General features: G+C 47.1%; 1 protein-coding gene and 1 non-coding gene across 6 annotated transcripts in view; both read left to right on the plus strand.

Annotated features, from left to right (window-relative positions):
• The window catches only part of NCKAP5L (NCK associated protein 5 like), a 35,311-nt gene extending 29,257 nt beyond the window's left edge, over positions 1-6,054 (plus strand). For all 5 annotated transcript variants that reach the window (XM_065934464.1, XM_065934463.1, XM_065934460.1 and 2 more), the window contains exons 9-13: positions 270-432; positions 691-772; positions 1,070-1,378; positions 1,453-1,595; positions 1,896-6,054. In XM_065934464.1, the coding sequence (XP_065790536.1) occupies positions 270-432; positions 691-772; positions 1,070-1,378; positions 1,453-1,595; positions 1,896-2,108 (910 nt within the window). In that variant the 3' untranslated portion in view covers positions 2,109-6,054. The remainder of the gene's footprint in view (positions 1-269; positions 433-690; positions 773-1,069; positions 1,379-1,452; positions 1,596-1,895) is intronic.
• A 5,676-nt stretch (positions 6,055-11,730) lies between these two features.
• Positions 11,731-11,864, plus strand: LOC136168098 (small nucleolar RNA SNORA69). The gene has a single exon (XR_010663251.1). It is a non-coding gene; the product is annotated as a small nucleolar RNA SNORA69 (small nucleolar RNA).
• The last annotated feature ends 9,338 nt before the right edge of the window (positions 11,865-21,202 follow it).

Consider the following 21,202-nt stretch of genomic DNA (forward strand, 5'->3'; position numbering starts at 1 on the left):
AAAGGTCTCTAGGCTTGACCCTAGGTAGCTATGGAGGAGTTCTCCCATCACTCCTGCCCCTGCTGGCCCTCTAGGGTTTCCCTTGGGGTCTTACCCTATTCCTGGTGTCAGGAGAGTTAATGCTGGAAGCCAACAGGCATATGTCGTCTTCCCCAGGAGCAGGGGGCAATAGGTACCTCTCTAGGCCCAGCCCCGCTGGAGGAAGTGAGGCCAGAATGTGTGGGTGGGCCCGGGCCTCCCTCACTTCTTTGTGCACTGCCCACCCCTAGGGTGGATGGCAAGGAGCTGCCCCCCAAGAGCTGGCGGGAACCCAAACCTGAGTATGGTGATTTCCAGCCAGTGTCCTCTGACCCCAAGAACCCCTGGCCCGCCTGTGGGCCCCGAAATGGCCTGGTGGGCCCTCTCCAGGGCTGCGGAAAACCTCCTGGGAAGGTAAGTTCCTGGGGGGGTGGGCTGGGTGGAGGCCCTGGCTTTGTGGCCCTGCCACGTCTCTGACCTGGAGGGCTACCCTTCCCTGGGGCCGGAAAGCTGCCGGATGTATTTCTGGTCTCCAAGGAGAATGGGGAAGGGAGAGGGCCTTCTGAGGGCTAGCGGGTTGCCAGGACTTTTAGATCCGTACTCCAGGGGTCCTGATGGATGGCGTTGGCATGGAGGAAGAAGGGGCTCTGAGGTCTCCTGTATCCCATACAGCCAAGCATCGAGCCAGGGAGGCGAGAAGAGATGCCCTCCGAGGACAGTCTGGCCGAGCCAGTGACCACCTCACACTTCACAGGTCAGCAGGGTCAAGGGCCAAGGCTGGGACCTGCCCCTCACCCCTTGCTCACTTTATTCCTTCCTGTCACCAGGTGCCAAGCCCCAGTGGGCACTGAGACTACACAGGAATATCTCCCTGTCACTTAGGGTACCTGCCCTGTCCTCTTCCCCAAGACTAGGGGGAGTGGGGCAGGGCAGGCAGGGACAACTGAGCCTGTGGAGCTAGAAGGGTGTCCAAGGGTGGAGCCTGGATTGCAAAAGAAGGCAGAGGGGCTGAGACAGCTGAGCCTCACATACCCTCCCTTCCCCTCCCCAGCCTGTGGCTCTTTGACTCGAACCCTGGACAGTGGCATTGGGACCTTCCCACCCCCAGACCACGGCAGCAGTGGGACCCCCAGCAAGAATCCTCCGAAGACCAAGCCACCACGGCTGGAGCCCCCACCCGGGGTGCCCCCAGCTCGGCCCCCACCCCTTACCAAAGTCCCCCGCCGTGCCCACACACTGGAGCGTGAGGTGCCAGGCATAGAGGAGCTGCTGGTGAGTGGGCGGCACCCCAGCATGCCGGCCTTCCCTGCCCTGCTCACCGCTGCTCCAGGCCACCGGGGCCATCAGACCTGTCCAGATGGTGAGTGCCTGGGCAGGGGGTGGGCCTTTCTGGGAGCTCCGCCCACCACCCACCTTCCCCTTGTCCCCGGACAGATCCCTGCGAAGACCCAGGTCCACCCCCACCAGTCCAGCTGGCCAAGAACTGGACCTTTCCCAATGCCAGGGCAGCCAGCGGTTCCTCTGACCCTTTCTTATGCCCACCCCGACAACTGGAGGGGCTGCCCAGGACCCCCATGGTGAGCATGGCGGAAGGGGAAAGGGAACAGCACTGGAGGGCAGCGGGGAAAGACGAGGGGTGAGGTATCGCCCTGTCCGGGAGGAGGACTGAGCGGTCAGCCCTTTGGAGGCCCCTCTGGACAGCCCACCCCCTGCCTTTTCACACCCGTCTTGGGGGAAGGGTTTCTCCCTTCTGGAACCTTGGTAGGACTGGCTCAGTCGCGCCTCCAGTTTGCTTCCCCTGCAGTGCCCCGCTCAGGTGGAAAGAGCCTCTCAGGAGGTGAGAGGTACTTGCTCCCGAGCCTGCCCTCCTTCCCCAGGCCCTGCCCGTGGATGGAAAGCGGAGCCTGGAGCCCAGCCGCCCTGCCCCTGCGCCCCAGGGCCCGGCGTTTGGGGGCAGCCGCACCCCCAGCACATCGGACGTGGGCGAGGAAGGGAGAGTGGCCAGCGGGGGACCCCCGGGGCTGGAGACCTCTGAGTCTCTCAGCGACTCGCTCTACGACTCGCTGTCCTCTTGCGGGAGTCAGGGCTGAGTGGAGTCACGGCTGAGTGGCAGCGGCAGCCACGCCCCGCGCTGGAGGCGGAGACCACGGATTGGACGGCTCTCCTCAAGCCCCGCCCCCGGGGCCCCGCCCTGAAGGGACCAAGGAGGCAGATGAACCAGAAGGTGAAGGGGGTTCCCGGCACAGCCCACTGCCCGCCGCCGCCGCCGCCGCTGCTGTGGAGGAGATGACCGCTCTCAGCTCAGGGAGAGACCCCACCCTTGGTCCTTTCTCTCACCCAGAGTACGGCTCTTCCTCTGAGGGACTGGGGGGTTCAAGGCCGCTGTGTCCCGGCCCCCACTCCCGCTTCAGGCTGAGCCATCTTGTGGTGCTGGGCTTGCTGCCCACCGGTCGTGCCATCTCCGCCCACCCTGGCGGCTCCCCTGCCTCAGCAGCCGCGTGCTGGTGGAGTTTAGGGGCGAGGGGTCACGTTGCCTTCTCTCTCTGTCTGCCCCGGTCCTCCCCGCTGTCTGGATGGTGCTGCCCTCTCCTGCCCCGTATCTTTGGGGCCCATTTGTCTGTCTTCTTTTGTTGGTTGTTTTTATAGATATATATTAAAGCGTCTGACCCAGCCCCCACCCTCCCATCCCCACACTGCGGTTAATTTATCAGTTGTTAAAAACGCGGTTGCTCTGCTGCCAGCCTCTGCTTCTGCCGTGTCCCTAATAAAACGTGGAGGACCCCCACCCCCACCCCGACCCCAGACTCAGCTTGTTCTGTGGGAGGACTCAGGGATGGATAGGCCAGTAGAGACCTCGTGGGCTCCAGGGCGCAGGACTCCAGGGCTCTGCCTCGGGAGCTCTTGTGAGACCGTTCAGTTTACCAGGGCTGCTGACTTGAGTCACTAAGGGGAGGGGATCTGTTTAGACCTGGAATGGTACCTAGCAGTGGGGAAATTCCCCTGGCCCAGGGCTTGGTCAGGAGGAAGGTTGTGGTGCCCCTCAGAAAGGGAGGTGGAGATGGTGGCTGTGGGCATGCACTCAAACCCTGGACATACCAGGTTGGGTGGGTGTATAAACTGTAAGCTTCAGGGGCCCAGGGGTAAACAGAGTTAAGTGTCCACAGCCACCTGTTGTCATAAAGTGAGGCACGACTGGGCGTCTGAGTTGCCACCTTCTAGCCCCTCCTCAGCCTTTGGGCTTGCCCCTATTTCACCCTCAGATTTCAACCAGAAGTTCTCCTGGCTCTCAAATTCTTCCTTTAAGTTGGGAAGGCCAGGAATGAGGCTGTGTGGAAGGGTCTAGGCATCTAGGAGTTATTTCAGACTCTCCACGGGATGTGAGAAGGCCAGGGGGTGGTTGTGGCCCTCCAGCCCTTGGATTTCCTATTGGGCATAGAGTTGGACCGTGACCTGAAGGTGACCCAGGTGGCCCCAGCCCATCTCACATTGGCCAGCCAGGCTGGGCCTCAGGAAGGCCTTCTTCTAGCCCAGGTTGCAAGGTGTGGGATGACTTGTTCAGAGCACCCATCTGCCATAGTCAATACTCACTGCCTCCCCATACCATCTGTGGGCCACCTGTGCATTGGGCATGCTGAACAGCCTTGGCCTTGTGGATGGAACTCTGGACACTTCATCATGGAGGTAGGGGGCCATATAGTGAATACACAGTCTGTGTTGGCACCCGAGGCTTGCCAGGCTTGCCAAGCCAAGGTCAGGAGTACCTGAACAGGGAGCAGTGCTGGGCCAATTCACAGCTCATTTCTACCACTGGATGCTGCCATGCACTCTGACCAGCCCAAGGAAGGCTGGGAGGGAGGGAGGATGTCCGTGTCCTTCCAGCAGTGTCTGTTCAGCTGTGAATGGTCCAGAGAGCAGTGAAAGAACTCCCTGTTAAATACCTACCATATTGCTAGCCTCCTGATTTGTTTCACAGGGGAAGTTATTAAGGCTCAAAAACATTGAATAGATGATTTCCCTGGTGGTCCAGTGGTTAAGACTCTGCGATTCCAATGCAGGGGGCACAGGTTCGATCCTTGACCAGGGAAATAAGATCCTGAATGCTGCATGGCCTGTCCAAAAACAGACCATTCAGTAGTTTTCCAAGGCTGAGACGTGATGGATCTTGGCAGGAGTGATTCCTTTGGGTGTGTAACTTTGCTTTCTTCCTTCAGGACTTTAACCCCCTCCTCCCTTTTTAGCCTTGAAGCTCTCCCGATGGGCAGAGCTGGAGGGCACTAGACTGGGAGTCAAGAGTCAGCCCTCAAGTCTGGTTCTGTGTGGAATGTTACGTCTTGTCTCCAGGCCTTGGTTTTCCTTATCTATGGAAGATTGGGAAATTGGTTCAGACCAGCTTTCCTCTTAGCTTTCTGCTTTTCCCACCCATCTCCCAATCTGGCTGTTCTCCCTCCTGTTTCCCTTAGTGGATGTCATCACTGAGGAAGTTAAAGTGACTTAGAGAAGCATCAAGTCAGAGTCTTTATTTTCTTCAAATGTCAGGATCGCATTTTCTTATTTCCATCTCTAACTTCCAGGTATCCATCCCACTCTCCCTTCTGCTTTTATGGGCTTAAGGATGTTATTACCAAGCTGTTGATCTCTACCTCTTGCCAGGCAGGCTCAAAGAAGTCTACATCCTTCTCTAACTTTTTATTTCTTGGTTTCTTAAGCCCTTTTCTCTGTGTGAACCTGATGGATTACCTCATTTCCTTGTTAGAATTGTTCGCCTACAGGATATTTATCCTATTTCCTTTCTGAGAAGGAATTTGGCATGGTGGGTTTAATTCTGGACTCCACCTCCGACAAGCTGAGATCAAGGGTCCATGCAGGTTTCTGTCACCAGAGTCTGCTCATTCTGCTGCCGGGCTCTGTCCTGCAGTGTTTTCACATGCAAGGTGACCTCTCGGGCCCGGGGACAATGTGGGCCACCTGAGAAAAAGCTCTCTGTCAGTCACCAGGACAGAGCAGCATCAGCCACACCTAGTACCTGGAGCCAGCCCGTCCCTACCAGGCAGCTCCTCATTCCTAAGTCCCCCAGTGTGCTGCTAAGGGCTGCCGGGCCCAGACAAGCCATCTGTGGCCCACATGACTGTGTATGCCCTCCACACAGGCAGAATATTCCATCTGAAGTAATTCTATGGCAAGGGACACACAGTTGAGTTCGAGACTCTTCCAGGAAACCAATTTCTCTTTGCCCTTGAAGAAAAGATCTATCTAAAAGACCACTTGATCCTCACTATGGCAGAATACTTCATATCTGAGTTTGTAACATCTGCTTGCAGGATTAAGATGACCTCACTGTTTTCTCCGCGAACAATGGGTGAACACTTGCCTTACCATTGTATATGACCCTTTCTGCTGGATTTCCCAAACAAGAGAAACCCAAACCACCAGACTCTTCTTGTCCCCCACGAATGGCATCAGCAAAAAGCCATGAAAAGACTCCAGATTCCACCTTTCTGGGCACTCTGCTTCTTATAAGAAATGTCTCAAAACGTTAACTGTGGGTTAACATTTCTGTGGGTTGCCAATGGTTTTTATTTTCTTCTCTACCCTTGTCTAGATTTTCTACAAATAGTATGCTTTGTTTTCCTTATCAAAAAAAAAAAAAATTTAAAAAGAAACAACCATTCTGTGCAACAAATTCTAGGTATATAACCCCATTCTATAGTCCTGAGTGAGTTAATTCAAGCATATAAGTAATTTTTTTTAAAGACATGAATTTAAAGTAAATATAGGTGAGTATTTTTATGATCTTGAGGTAAGGAAAACCTTTTTTAAAACCTTTTGTAATCATTAAAGACATACAAATTAGAAAAGTGCATGTTTGGGATTTCTCTGGTGGTCCAGTGGCTAAGAATCCACCTTCCAATGCAGGGGACATGGGTTCAATCCCTGGTCAGGGAACTAGGACCCCACATGCTGCAGAGCAACTAAGACCACACATCTCAACTACTGAGCCTGCAGTGCCTCAACGAAAGATCCCGCATGCCACAACTAAGATCCGTCACAGCCTAATAAAATACTTTTTTACATGCATGTTCATGGTTTTAAAAAATAATTAAGGACTTCCCTGGCAATCCAGTGGTTAAGACTCCGTGCTTCCACTGGAGGGGGTGTGAGTTTGATCCCTGGTCAGGGAACTAAGATCCTGCATGCCATAGGGTACAGCCAAAAAATAAATAAATAAATTTAAAAAATCAAAATTGAATAGACTATCATGTTAGGAAGAGGTAGAGTCTCATATTCCAACTTCCAGTCTCACTGCCCAGATATAACCCAAGTTGACTGGAATTCCTTTCAAATCACTTTTTTTTTTTTATTGTGTTCTTTTGGTAGACATTCTGAGGGCTTCAAGCCAACATCCTCTCAGATTACTCTAAGGGACAGCTCCCTCAAATCACTCTTTAAATGCACACTACCAAGAGAGAGTATATTTGTGTTGACCTTTTATTAGACAATGAGATTATTCTAAAATTGCCGATCTGCTTCTTTTAGCACTTGCTATTATATCTTTCCAAAGATTAGATCTTTCCAAAGATCATGACTCTCCATTATCATACACACTCTCCCATTGGATGAATGTATGATATTTACATGCTTTGCAATGACAACAATGCTGCAGTGAACATTGTTTATGTGTCCTTGGCCACTTGCATATTTCCATAAATTCCTATAAATGGAATTGCTGCACTATAAAATACACTTAATTTAAAAATTTTTATAGATATTAACAAATCACACTTCACCAACAATGTATAAGTGGCCTATCTTCCACACTGCGTATTATCAAACTTTATCCTTAGCCAATTTGGTAGGAGTAAGTGATCATGTCTTGTAGTCTTGGAGCCCAAAGTAGGAACTTTGACTTTTACTCAGCGACGTGGGGAGCAATTAGAAAGTGGTAAGAATAAACTGTAGAGGGCAAGTATGGAAATGGGCCAGTAAGGAAGCCTCTTGGGTAACTCCAGTGAGAGATGGGAACCTGTGCCAGGGCAGAGGCACTATAAACAACAGGGTTTGCTAATGTAATTAAGATGGGGGGAAAAGAGAAGAGTCAAGGACAGGTTCGACGTACAGATGGCCAATGGGCACCTGAAAAGATGCCCAACATCATTAATTGTTAGGGAAATGCAAATCAAAACTACATCGAGGTACCACCTCACACCAGTCACAATGGCCATCATTAAAAAGTCTATAAATAACAAATGCTGGAGAGGGTGTAGAGAAAAGAGATCACCTACACTGGTGGTGGGAATGTAAGTTGGTGTAGCCACTATGAACAGTATGGAGGTTCCTCAGAAAGCTAAAAATAGAATTGCTATGCAATCCAGCAATCCCACTCTTGGACATATATCTGGACAAAACTATAACTCAATAAGATACATGCACCCCTATGCTCATGGCAGCACTATTCACAATAGCCAACAACCTAAGTGTCCATTGAGAGAAGAACGCGTAAAGAAGATGTGGAATATACATACAATGGAATACTTCTCAGCCGTAAGGAAGAACAAAATAATACCATTTGCAGCAACATAGATGGAACTAGAGATAATCATACTTAGTGAAATAAGCCAGAAAGAGAAAGACAAATACCATATGATATCACTTATATGTAAAATCTAAAATATGACACAAACGAACTTAACTACAAAGGAGAAACAGACTCACAGACATAGAAGATAGACTTGTGGTTGCCAAGGGGGAGGGAGAAAGGAAAGGGATGGACTGGGAATTGGGTTAGTAGATGCAAACGATCACATATAGAATAGATAGGCAACAAGGTCCTACTGTATAGCACAGGGAATTACATTCAATGTCCTGGGATTAACCATAATGGAAGAGAATATAAAAAGAATGTAAATGTATGTATAGCTGAATCACTTTGGTGTTCAGTAGAAATTAACACAACATTGTAAATCAACTTTATTTCAATTAAAAAAAAAAAGATAACTCCGAACTTTTTGGAACAACTGGTAGAATTTGCCATTAACTGATATGGAAAAGACAGTGGATGGAGCAGACTTGAGGGAGGGAAGATGAGGAGTTAAATACTGGACGTGTTAAATTTGAGATGTCTGTTGGACAACATCCAGTGGAAAATGTGGAGTAAGCAGTGAGTTATAGAAGTCTAGAATTCAGAAAAGAAGCCTGGGTTGAGGATATAAACTGGTAAGTCATCAGCATATGGATGCTATTTAAAGCCAAGGGACTGGATGAAATCACCAAGAGAGTAAGAGGAAAGGTCTGAGTCCTAAGCCCTGGGGGTACTCCATCTCTTTAGAGGGCAGAGGAAATGAAGACCATAACATAGTGGGGGCTGCTTTGAAACTGTGTAAATATTTCACTTTTAGGAAACTCCATTTGTGCATTTATATCAGTATAGGTTCATGGTTTCCTATTTAATGGTTTATAATCCATTATTACCATTATCTACTTTGGTGCTCAAATTGTCCATGATTTGGCCAGTAGGAGCCCCCTTAAAACTGGCTTTTGTTTTGTTTCTTTACAAATCTCCATCATTCTTTTTGAGTACATACTTTCTGATATAACATGTTCAAGATTCATTTTCTCAAACCCAGAACCCTGGTTTCTTTGAGTGAGAGCATCTCTAGAAACCAAGATCTGGGGGCTGTGTGTGCTCATTGTTATGGGGAAGTTGCTTCCCCCAGGTTCTAAGAGAGGGTTTCTTGGAGACTGAAGAAGTTAAAGCATTTTTCTGTATTTATGGGACTGATCAGATAAAGAGCATTTGATGATGCAAGAGAGAAATCAGGAAGTGGTTGGGTATTCAGTGCTCAGGTGGCCTTAAGCAGCATCTACAGGCACAGGAAGGAGGAGGGAAGAGAGGCAGGTAGGTGAGTGTATGTGGTGGTGTCAATTTAGAGAAGAACTCTTCTGATTGCTTCTGTTTTCTCAAGGAAATAATCAAGGTCATCAGCCAAGAGGAAGGATACGAGAAAGTTATTGGAGATTTGAGAAGAGAGAAGGTAATATGACTAGTCATTTAGGAGCTCAAAAGTTTTTTGTTTTTGTTTTTGTTTTTTTTAATCTGAGGGGTTTTGGACTTTTTTACTTACTACATTAAAAAAAAAATACGTGTTTATTTATTTGACTGCATCAGGTCTTGGTTGCAGCATGCAAGATCTTTAGTTGTGGCATGCAGGATCTAGTTCCCTAACCAAGAATTGAACCCAGGCCCCCTGCATGGGGAGCATGGAGTCTTAACCACTGAACCACCAGGAAAGTCCTTAGGATCGCAAAAGTTAGTGAATAAGTTAGAGGAGTATAGTAGGCATAAAGGAGCCACTTGAAGTGATTAAGAATTAAAAATAAGACTTACTAATGTGAATGTGTTGGAGGTTTTCTCCTGCCATATTAGGTACAGAATAGGCAGCAAGTTGAATTAGCCAGGCCTGCCAATTTGTCAAATAAGCAACAAAGAGAGAGAGGCAAGAGAATTGAAGAGATATATATAATATATCTTCAATATATATACATATACAAGGAAGGTTCTATTAACTGGCTGTAGGCTTTGCGCTGGTTAAAGAGGGAAGAGAATACAATAAAGGAGAGAGGCATGAAGGGAGGTAGAATCAGTAGGCTGAAGGGCCTGGTTGGATCAAACGAGTTTTGGAGATAAACTACTAGTGGGAATGAGCTGGAAAAATGTTGAGAAGAAAAGAGGTGATGGCCAGAGGGTGAGTCACATGAAATTGAGATTACAGGAGAAGAAGAAATGTTATGGGTTGAATTGTGTCCCTCCCTTCTTTAAAAAATGTTGGAAGTCCTAAACCTCAGTAACTTCTGAGGTTACAAGTTAAAATGGGGTCATTTGGGTGGACCCTAATCCAAAATGATTGATGTCCTTATAAAAAGTGGAAAATTGGACATAAGGAGAATACCATGGAACATGATGATGGCAGAGATCAGGGTGATGCTTCTGCAAGCCAAGGAATACATGTGCCTGCAAATTACCAGAAGCTAGAGGACAGGTCTGGGGGAATAGATTCTCTTTCAACAGCCCTCAGAAGGAACCAGCGCTGCTGACAGCCTGATCTCAGATTTCTAGCCTCCAGAACTGTGGAACACTGAATTTCTGTTGTTTGAACCACCCAGTCTGTGACACTGTGTGATGGCAGCCCCACAGTAAAACAGAAAGGCTGCAGTTATGGGTAATGAGAAGGACCAGGGGATGACCATGAGAGTGAGGGGCTCAGAGGGCCAGGTTGTTGGAGAAGAGGTCATGATGCAGAGGCCAGGGACTTCGAAGATTGTCTGTCTCTGCGTGTATTGAAAGGTCTGAGCACCAGAGGGGGTGACAGTGAGGCAGGAGCCAAAACCTCAAGAAAGAAGGGGAAGTAACCCAGAGATTGATAGATAATAGTGGGGGGCATGGTGGGGGGAACAGTTTGTCAGCATGAGATTCAAAGCTGAGGGAGTTTCAGAAAGAGTGATTTGAAAGCAACCCTGAGGAATAAGGAGGGCGCCTACAAACCCTCTGGCCTCCAGGCACGGGGTTGAGGGAGAGAACAGCGCTCCCTTGGGAGGCCCGCAGGGAGGGTGTGCTCAGGGAGAGCCAAGAGGTCAAGGGGAACTGTGGAGCCCTATCCCTAGATAACCACAACGGTGTGATCACTCACCTAGGGCCAGACATCCTGGAATGTGAAGTCAAGTGGGCCTTAGGAAGCATCACTACAAACAAAGCTAGTGGAGGTGATGGAATTCCAGTTGAGCTATTTCAAATCCTAAAGGATGATGCTGTGAAAGTGCTGCACTCAATATGCCAGCAAATTTGGACAGCTCAGCAGTGGCCACAGGACTGGAAAAGGTCAGTTTTCATTCCAATCCCAAAGAAAGTTAATGCCAAAACTACCACACAATTGCACTCATCTCACACCCTAGTAAAGTAATGCTCAAAATTCTCCAAACGAGGCTTCAACAGTACGTGAACCGTGAACTTCCAGATGTTCAAGCTGAATTTAGAAAAGGCAGAGGAACCAGAGATCAAATTGCCAATATCCACTGGATCATCAAAAAAGCAAGAGAGTTCCAGAAAAACATTTACCTTTGGTTTACTGACTATGCCAAAGCCTTTGACTGTGTGGATCACAACAAACTGTGGAAAATTCTTCAAGAGATGGGAATACCAGACCACCTGACCTGTCTCCTGAGAAATCTGTGTGCATGTCAGGAAGCAACAATTAGAACTGGACATGGAACAACAAACTGGTTCCAAATCGGGAAAGGAGCACATCAAGGCTGTATATTGTTACCCTGTTTATTCACCTTGTATGCGGAGTACATCATGCGAAATGCTGGACAGGATGAAGCATGAGCTGGAATCAAAATTGTCGGGAGAAATATCAATAACCTCAGATATGCAGATGACACCACCTTTATGGCAGAAAGTGAAGAACTAAAGAGCCTCTTAATGAAAATAAAAGAGGAGAGTGAAAAAGTTGGCTTAAAACTCAATATTCAGAAAACTAAGATCATGGCATCTCTTCATGGCAAATAGATGGGGAAACAATGGAAACAGTGAGAGACTTTATTTTTGGGGGCTCCAAAATCACTGCAGATGGTGACTACAGCCATGAAATTAAAAGACACTTGCTCCTTGGAAGAAAAGCTATGACTAACCTAGACAGCATATTAAAAAAGCAGAGACATAAAGCAGGTTGCAATTACAGTGCTTTCTTTTGTGGAAGTACTGACATTATCCTGCTGAAAGAAAATCTGTGTTGATCGTTTTTTGATTTTGCCATTTATGGGGGTAAAATCATGACAGATTGACATAAACAGTTGAAAAAAAAATTTTTTTTAAATAAATAAATAAAAAGCAGAGACATTACTTTACCAAACAAAGGTCCATCTAGTTAAAGCTATGGTTTTTCCAGTAGCCATGTATGGATGTAAGAGTTGGACTATAAAGAAAGCTGAGCGCCGAAGAATTGATGCTGTTGAACTGGAGCAGACTCTTGAGAGTCCCTTGGACTGCAAGGAGATCCAACCAGTCCATCCTAAAGGAAATCAGTCCTGAATACTCATTGGAAGGACTGACGCTGAAGCTGAAATGTGAATACTTTGGCCATCTGATGCAAAGAACCGACTCATTGGAAAAGACCCTGATGCTGGGAAAGCTTGAAGGCAGGAGGAGAAGGGAAAGACAGAGGATGTGATGGTTGGATGGCATCACCAACGTGATGGACATGAGTTTGAGTAGGGAGTTGGTGATGGACAGGGACGTGTGCTGCAGTCCATGGGGTCGCAAAGAGTTGGACACGACTGAGCGACTGAAATGAACTGAACTGAACTGATCCCTAGGTCACAGGGAGAGGCCTTGAACTGAGGCCAGAGAAGTAGAGTCCAGAGCCAAGGTCATCTCTAGAACTGACTGCACCCCTTTCTAACCTTGCCAAAAGACCCTTGACCCTTACTGACAAGCTTCCTGACCCCAAACTAGGTGAAGATGCCCACCCTGCTACTCACCCTGTAGCTCTCTAACCAACCACCTAATGCCACCCTTCCAGCAGGAAGACTCTTTGTCTTGAGTCTATACAAATTGGCTAAAACCCACAAAAAGAACCGTCAGCTCTCCCCAGCCCACTGCTTTTGCAGCACCTTCATTATCTCTGTCCCTTGCTCTCTATACGCTTGCTCCCTCCTCAAGTGCTCTATATCTGGAAATTCTTTTCCAACCTGCCCTCGGACTGCCACTCCAGGAATGTTTAAAGAGGCTGGATCCAGGGACATCCCTGGTGGTCCAGTGGTTATGACTCTGCCTTTCTACTGCAAGGGATGTGGGTTCGATCCCTGGTCAGAAAACTAAGATCCCACATGCTGCAGGGTGTGGCCAAAAATTTAAAAAGAGAAAAAAAAAACACGTTATGTCCAGGGGGAGTTTGCTGATGAAGAGCCATGAGCTCAAGAGGATCCAGTGGAAGGGTTCCAAGACACAGGACCAAAGCAGGTCATGTGCAGGGATGTGAGGATCAGAATGTGAGAGCCAAAGGGTCATCTCATGTCAAGGGGAGTGACTACACAATATGGTGGCTGTGTCTATCAAATTACCGCAGAGGGACCCTCTTTTCACTGTAACCTTTTATATATTTTGGATTTCATATCCTGTGAATGGAGAAAGTGGTGACCGTGTGGAATGGTCACTGCAGACAGAAGAGAGGAATGAGGCTGAAGACAAGTCAAGGATTTTTCAAAGGAGACTGTGGAGTCCAGTGGAGGCTAGGAATCAGAAATATCCCAGTGGCAAAATCTGCAGGAAAGTGGGATTTTTGTGTTTTCTGTTTCTTCTCTTAGCAGAGTGCAGACGCCTGGTTCTAGGACGAAAAAGGAAGACTGTGGGTTTAGTGCAAGGATGGGCTTTGTTGAGGTGGCTGGTAAGGTCATCCAACATAGGCTCCAGCTTGAGCAATAATAACATATAAGAGCAAACACCTCGGCAGCATTCAAAGTGTGCCAGGCACTGTTCTAAGTGCTCACACATCTTCAATGCAACCTTTTAAGGTAGGTATTCCCCCACACCGCCCCCATTTTAATGAGAGAGTGAGGCTCAGAGAGCTTAAGTGAGTTGCCCAAGTTGTATATGGAAGACCTGTGATCCAAATCCAGGCAGTCCAGCTCCAGAGTCCGCATAAACACAAAGAAGGGGTTGATGCCAGGCGAGCCCCGAAAGAGCAGAGTAGGTGGAATAAGAAGAGTTAAGGGAGGAATTAAGGGGCAGGACTGGAGTTTCCGTGCATCCAGAGCGCAGAGGAAAGAGCATGCAGGAGCTGCGATGATGTGAGCGATGGTCTGAGGCTGGAAGACTAGATTTCTGTACGGACTTTTGTACTCTGAGGCTGGCTGCGATGAGCCAGAGGGGTGAAGATCCACGAACCAGGGAGTGGGTGGTGGAGAACCACCCACAGGAGCACAATTGAAGACAGGAGTCCAGTAAGTGCGGCGGATGATTCCTGCAGGAGAGTGAGCCTGCAGGACAGAGTCAGCCGAGGGCAGCTGGGGCCTAAGACGGCAAAAACCACCAGGAAATCGGGTTTCTGCCACTGACTCGTGGGAGAGCTAACAGGATAGCAGTGGGGGCCTTCTCTAAGGCAGAAGCACTCCAGGGAGTTCTTTAAGAGCCTCATGTTTTCGTTTGCCTCATAGGTTCTTTGTGTGAGATTCTTCGACTTGACAAATCCTTTCCTACCCAACAATTGGAAAATACATGGCCACCAGGTGGCGCTCCGGCGGCAGCGCCCAGTCTGAGAGGTTTGCGGGTCTGAAGTGCCACCGTGTGGCGAGAAGGGGAGATGCAGGGTGCCTCCCTTCACCATCGATGACCCTAAAGAAAGGAATCCGGGCTACTATCTCCTCGCACCTACTGCATGCGTTGCACAAAGTACGGAGAACATGAATATGTGGACTTGGATGGACATTCAACTGTCTCTGTCTGTTTCCAAAAAAAACCAGTCTGTTTCCACTGGAATCTCCGCCCCCACCCAAGTCCGGCCCCCACCTGGGACTCGTGGTGGGCACTTTTCCCACAGCCAGTCCCAAGGCCGGCAGCATTGGCCAAGGAGCAGAATGGACTTGGGCTTCACTTGCCTCTCTCTTCTTGGCCCTTCTGAAGTCAGGACACTCTGCTGGAGCCCTATCTTCCCACACCATGCCTCCCGTTTCACTGCTTCATTTCCTCATCCACCCGCACTGTTGTTCACTCAAGGAACATTCACTGGACCCTTTGTAGGTGTGAAGCAGTGAGCTAGACCAGCCACCCAGGGAGGAGCATGGCAGGCCCCAGCCTTCAGGACTGAGATCTAGTGGGTGATGCCAGTGACGCCAGTCAACAGGTGATGGCTCATAGGAGGACATGGGGAGTGCTATGATGGAGGGTGCCCAGATGCTGGAGGCTCCAGAAGGGGCTAAAACCCAGTCTTGGGGGTTCAGAGAAGGCTTCCGAGATGAGGTAAGAAAACTAAGGCCCGCAGGGTGGATGTGATGAATCAGGCAGAATGGATGGGGATGAGAGTTCTAAGCAGAAAAATAAAAATACCAAGGCCTAGCAGTGGAGGATCAAATGGAACATTCTAGCGTAAATATGAGTTTACTATGCCTAGAGGACTAAAAGATGAGAGGACAGAGGTAAGCAGGAGACTCAAATGTATGATGCAAAGTTTGGACTTTATCTTGACAGCAAAAATGAGTCATTGAAAGGATCACCATCAGAAGGATTCATCTAGAAATAGTGTGCAGAGTGCATGGAGAGATCCAAGGCTGGAAACTAGGAGGCCGGTAAGGAGGCTGGAGCAATGCTCCAGGCAAGATTCATTAGAGCCTGAACCTAGGCCACAGGGGTTTGGTTAGAGGGCATATTATAAAGATTTCCACAACCTCCTTAAGTGGGGAGGTTGTGGGACTTCCACTGGGGTCACTCAAACTTCATAAAATATTGCCTTTGAGAGCCACCTGAGTTGTATGTATGTATGGTTTTTCCTTTTCTTATTTTTTAAATTATGGAAATATGATAACATATTTTTATGTTATATAAAATAATATGATAACATTATTTTACAAGAAATATTCTTTTATCTTATCTCCTCTTTTGCTTGAGACTTGGAAAATATAAAGCAAAGTTACATATAGTTCCACAATATATTACAATTGTTTGTTTTAAGTAGATAAATTAAGATGTTTAGTTGGAGTGTCAAACTCTCAAAAATTAATAAGATGAATAAGAAAAGTGAAAGTGTTAGTTGCTCAGTTGTGTCAGACTCTGCAACCTCATGTAGCCTGCCAGGCTTCTCTGTCCATGGAATTCTCCAGGCAAGAATACTGGAGTGGGTTGCCATTTCCTTCTCCAGGGGATGGTCCTGATCCAGGAATTGAACCCAGGTCTCCTGCATTGCAGGCAGATTCTTTACCATCTGAGCCACAAGGGAAGCTCCTATATCATGAATATGCAGAAAAGAAGAAGAATATAATAGACCTGAATGACTTTTACTTTTCATTGCAGAGTAATATTCCATTGCATGGGTGTACCACTGTTAGTTTGTACAATACATTCCCCTGTTGAAGGGTGTTTGGATTATTTCCAGTTTTTGGTAATTAACAAATAAAGCTTTTATGAACATTTGTGTATGGAGAGTGGGGAGGGTAATTTGTTTTTGGCCACACCACATGGCTGTGTGATCTCAGTTCCCTGAGCAGGAATTGAAACCATGCCCCCTGCAGTGGAAGCTCAGCTTCCTAACCACAGGATGACAAGCAAAGTCCCTGTGTACACATTTTTGTGTGAATACAAATTTTTATTTCTCTAGGATTAATACAGTAGTAGTGTAATTGCTTTAATATATGTTTAATTTTATAAGAGACAGCCAGTTATGTTCTAGAGGTTGTACCATTTTATCTCATCACTGGCAATGTGTGTGGGATCCAGTTGCTCCACCTTCTCACCAGTACTTGGCTTTATCGCAGTTTTTTTTTTTAAATTGGCCATTCTCATCAGTATATAGTGGCATTTCATGGTTTCCTTAAACTGTATTTGTCTAATGACTACTGATGTTTAACAGATTTTCATGTGCCAGTTTGCCATTTGTGTATCTTCTTTGGTGAAGTGTCTGTTCAAGGAGCTGACTCATTTGTATGGTTTTTCAATATGCCAAACCGTCCATGTCTATCCCTCACTTGTCCCCAGAGCTGACATCTTCGTGGAAGTCCCTAATGGTGGCCTTCTCAGCATGTCCAAAACCAGGACTGCCACCTTCCTGGACCTCCCCAGGGAAGAACTAACCCTGGGAGGATTTACTGTGTTCCAAACACTGTCCTTAGTGCTTTATATGTTTTAAGTAACTTAATCCTCTCAGTCATCCTATGAGGTGAGTACTGTTTTTACCTCCATTTTACACATGGGGAAATGAGGCACAGAAATGTTGTTTGGTTCACCCAAGTTTGCAGAGTTACAAGCGGACAGTAGGACCGTCCAGACACCTGACACTACCATAGATTTTTCCTTCTCTCCTCTCTACAGCTATTCAGTCACTAATTCCTGGACATTGCACCTCCTGAATATTTTATCTCATTGTCTATCTTCCTGTCCTTATAATTACTGCTCTGTTTCAAACCATCTTTTCTCTTGCCTGGACCATTTATTTCCAACTTTCTATTATAGAGATTTTCAACAATACAAAAAAGTAGAATAGAATAATGAATATGTCTATTGCCCACTGTGTGTGTGTGTGTGTGTGTGCACGTGCACGAGTCCTCAGTTGTGTTCGACTCTTTGGGACCCCATGGACGGTAGTCCACCAGGCTCCCCTGCGTATGGAATTTTCCAGGCGAGAATATTGGAGTGGGTTGCCATTTCCTCCTCCAGAATCTTCCTGACTGACCCAGATGTGGGTCAAACCCACATCTCCTGCATCTTCTGTGTTGGCAGGTGGATTCTTTACCACTGAGCTGTCAGGGAAGCCCAGATACAACCAACATAAACTCATGACCATTCACTTCATCTATGCCCTCCACTCTCTGCTGCCACCCAACTGCATTATTTTGAAGTGAATCTCAGGCAGTATGTTAATACACCTATAGATACTTCTGTATGCATCTCTAAAAGATAAACTTTAAAAAAAATCATCACAATTACATGATTAGCATTATGCATTAGCAATATTTCTTTAAATCATCAACTATCTAGTCCAGGTTGGTGTAAGTTATCTATTGCTGTGTAACTAAAGTGTTTTAAAGCAACAACATTTATTGTCACTTGGTTGCTGTGGGTCAGGAATTTAGGAGCAGCTTAGCTAGTTCTGGGTCTGTGTATCCTGAAATTGCTGTCACTTTAAAGGTTGACAGGTCCTGCAGGATCTGCTTTCCAGGTGGGTCATTCACACTGGCTCGCAAGTCAGAGCTGGCTGTTGACTGGAGACTCAGGTCCTCTCCTGAGAGGGCTCACCACTTGGCAGCTTGAGCCTCAGAACCTGTGCCTGGTTTCGCTCAGAGCTAGTGAACCAGGGAGCTAAGGAGGAAGCTGCAATGCCTTTCATGACCAAGCTTCATAAATCGCACACACTTCTGTGGTGTTCCTCCCTCCATCTGTGCCAGCCTGCTTCAATGTATACAGGGTGTGAATACCAGGCCAGGAATTTTTTAGGGGTAGGGAGGCATCCTGGAAAATGGTTACCACACAGGTTGAAGTTGCCCCACGTGTCTCTCATTTACAATTGGTTTATTTGAATTAGGATCTAATTCAGTTTTACATCACTGCATTTTCTTGGTAGGGCCCAAACTCCTTTTCTTTAATTGGAGGATAATGATAATATTGTGATGGTTTTTGTCATGCATCAGCGTGAATCAGCCATAGGCGTACATGTGACCCCTCCCCTCACCTCTCTCCCCACCCCTTTCCTGACTCATAACTCTTAACCTCTAGGTTTCTTTCCCTCCTTTTTTTTTGTTCTTGCTTCTTCATCTTTTTGTTATTTAAAGAAACCAGGTTATTTGTCCTTAGAGTTTTACTAGATTTTGCTGCCTACCTCCCCATGATGTCATTTACATAGTCCTCCTACGCTTGTCTTTCCTATAAACTGGTATGTAGATCTAGAACCTAATATGCCTGAGATTCAATTTTTTTTTTTTGCAATTAAACTTTATTGATCGTGTTGCTTACTTTCATCAGGAGGCATATCAGTTTATCTCTTAATATGATGTTGGTAGCTATTAATTGGCATCACCCAGCTTCATTATTTCATCAGAGGTTTACAGAACAGTCATTCTAATCCACTGGGGCTTCCCTGGTTGCTCAGTCTGTAAAGAATGTGCTTGCAGTGTAGGAGACCTGGGTTCAATTGTTTGGTGGGGAAGATCCCCTGGAGAAGGAAATGGCAGCCCACTCCAGTATTCTTGCCTGGGAAATCCCATGAACAGAGGAGCCTGGCGGACTACAGCCCACACAGTCGCAAGAGTTGGACATGACTTAGCGGCTAAACCATCAATCCTCTAATTTCTTCATCTATCAGCTGGAATACTTCTATAGAGAGAGAGTTGAGCTTATTTTTTATCACCCTTAAGTACAGTTTATACAGAAAAGAAAGGATAGAGGAGACTGGAGGGCTACAGTCCATGGGACTGCAGAGTCGGACACGACTAAGCACTTAGCAGCAGCAGCTAGCAGCCACCAAAAGTGACCAATATTTTAAAATATCATCATGAACTTATGGGTTTAAAAATTTTGATTTCAACCCTTTGCTCTTATAGTTTTTATTGATGCTCAAATTATCCCATCTTTGGCCAGGAGACGCCTCTTTAGCCCCTGAGTCCTTCTGAATGATACTGCAGTAGTCATCTTTGATAGTTCCTTTGCTTTCTGGCATAACATTATGTTCCAGGCTGATTTTGTACATTTCCTGGGCTGACCTGTAAGCACCATCTTTCCAAGGAGCTCTGCTTCCTTTTACTGACACGTGAGAGAGACCACAGCTGGGAGTTAGTGTAATAATTGCCTTTCAACTAGCCTCTTCCCCATTCTACTCTGTAGCCACCTGAAATATGCAAAAACCACTACGATATTTTAAAGTAATTAGCCTCCAACTAATAAAAATAAACGAAAAAAAAAAAAAAATTCCAGTCACTCCCTCCTTCAAAGCTCTTCAGTGCTTTCAGCTGCCCTCAGGACAGGGCCAGAGCCTTAGCACCCAAGGGCAGGTCCTAAGTTAGGTCACATCCTCCTCCTCTTGTCCTCCTGGTCTTCTCAAAATGTACAACCCAGCCATTGCAGCTCCCAGTGCACCCCATGCTGAATCACACTCCTGTGCATTTTCTCATACTAATCTCTTGACCTGAAAAGGCCCATTCCCAGTACTGCCCATCTGAACCTCTGACTCGATCTTCGAGATCTCACCTTTGCTCACACATCACCTCCTACACACTTTTCCCTGAATCAGGGCACAGGGCTCTCTCGTCTCATGGCCCTGCATTTCCACATAAGAACTTCATGTCTGCATGTGACTTCCTGCGCTGCTCCACTGTGGTGACTGAATAGCAGCAGTAAGTGCCTTATCCATCTTTACCCCCAGCATGGAGTCTGTTACCTGGTGCCAAGTGGATGCCCTGATTCCCTGCCTGGTCAGGAGACTGTCTCCTGTCCCAACAGACATCTTTCCACTTCTGATGTCCATCAAGACTTTCCCCACTCTAATTGTCTGCAGGCCTGCTAGGCCTGGAATGAGTAGCTATGTCACCTGTTAAAATTTTAACTTGTGACTGGTGGGCAGGTTGGGAGGCTAAAATAAAAGGGAGCTCACTGCCCTGCTCTGGTTACAAAGATTAGGGGTGGGGAACTATCCCTTGAAGCCTCTCCCATTTCCTGCTCCACCTCAGCTGGAGCCTTAGCCAGGACTCAGACTAAGAGGGAGCTTTTTCCAAACAGGGTGACGAGCAGAGGGCGAGCGAGCCAAAATGGAGCAACTGGAATGCATATTTTGGCTTTTAATGGCATACATGAACACTATGAATACAAGGATTTTTATATTTTCACTGATTTCTAGCATCAAGAACAGAGCCTGGCCCAGTGGGTGACCATGAATACTTGCATAATGAGTGGGTTGTGACGCTTTTTCCGTTACATGCTGTGCTGAGCTGCGTCTGACTCTGGAACGCTATGGACTGCAGTCCGCCAGGTTCCTCCGTCCATGGGGATTCTCCAGGCATGAACACTGGAGTGGGTTGCCATGCCCTCCTCCAGTGGATCTTCCCAACCCAGGGATCGATCCAGGCCTCCCGCATTGCAGATGGATTCTTTACCGTCTGAGCCACCATGGAAACCCCTTTTCCAGTATGCATCCTCAAACTTCAAAGCTTGGCTGTATACTGGAACCAGCTATACATGCTGCTGCCATAAACTCCCTACAATAAAGGCTGGGTGGAAGAGGACAAGAAAAAGGCCTGGGCTGTGTATGGAACAGAGAATATTCCAAACATTTGTGGCAAGCCGGGTCTACAAGAATGGGAGGCCTAAGTGGGGGTCTCTTTGTTTTTATTGATATCTAGAGCAGAAACTTAATCCTGTCCCATTCCCAGCCCTAAGAACAAGAAGTCGACAGCACCTCAAACTCAGCTGTAGCCTTGAATTCCACACACACACACCAGA

Source organism: Muntiacus reevesi, chromosome 4, assembly GCF_963930625.1.
Source record: "Muntiacus reevesi chromosome 4, mMunRee1.1, whole genome shotgun sequence".
NCBI classification, from domain to species: domain Eukaryota; kingdom Metazoa; phylum Chordata; class Mammalia; order Artiodactyla; family Cervidae; genus Muntiacus; species Muntiacus reevesi.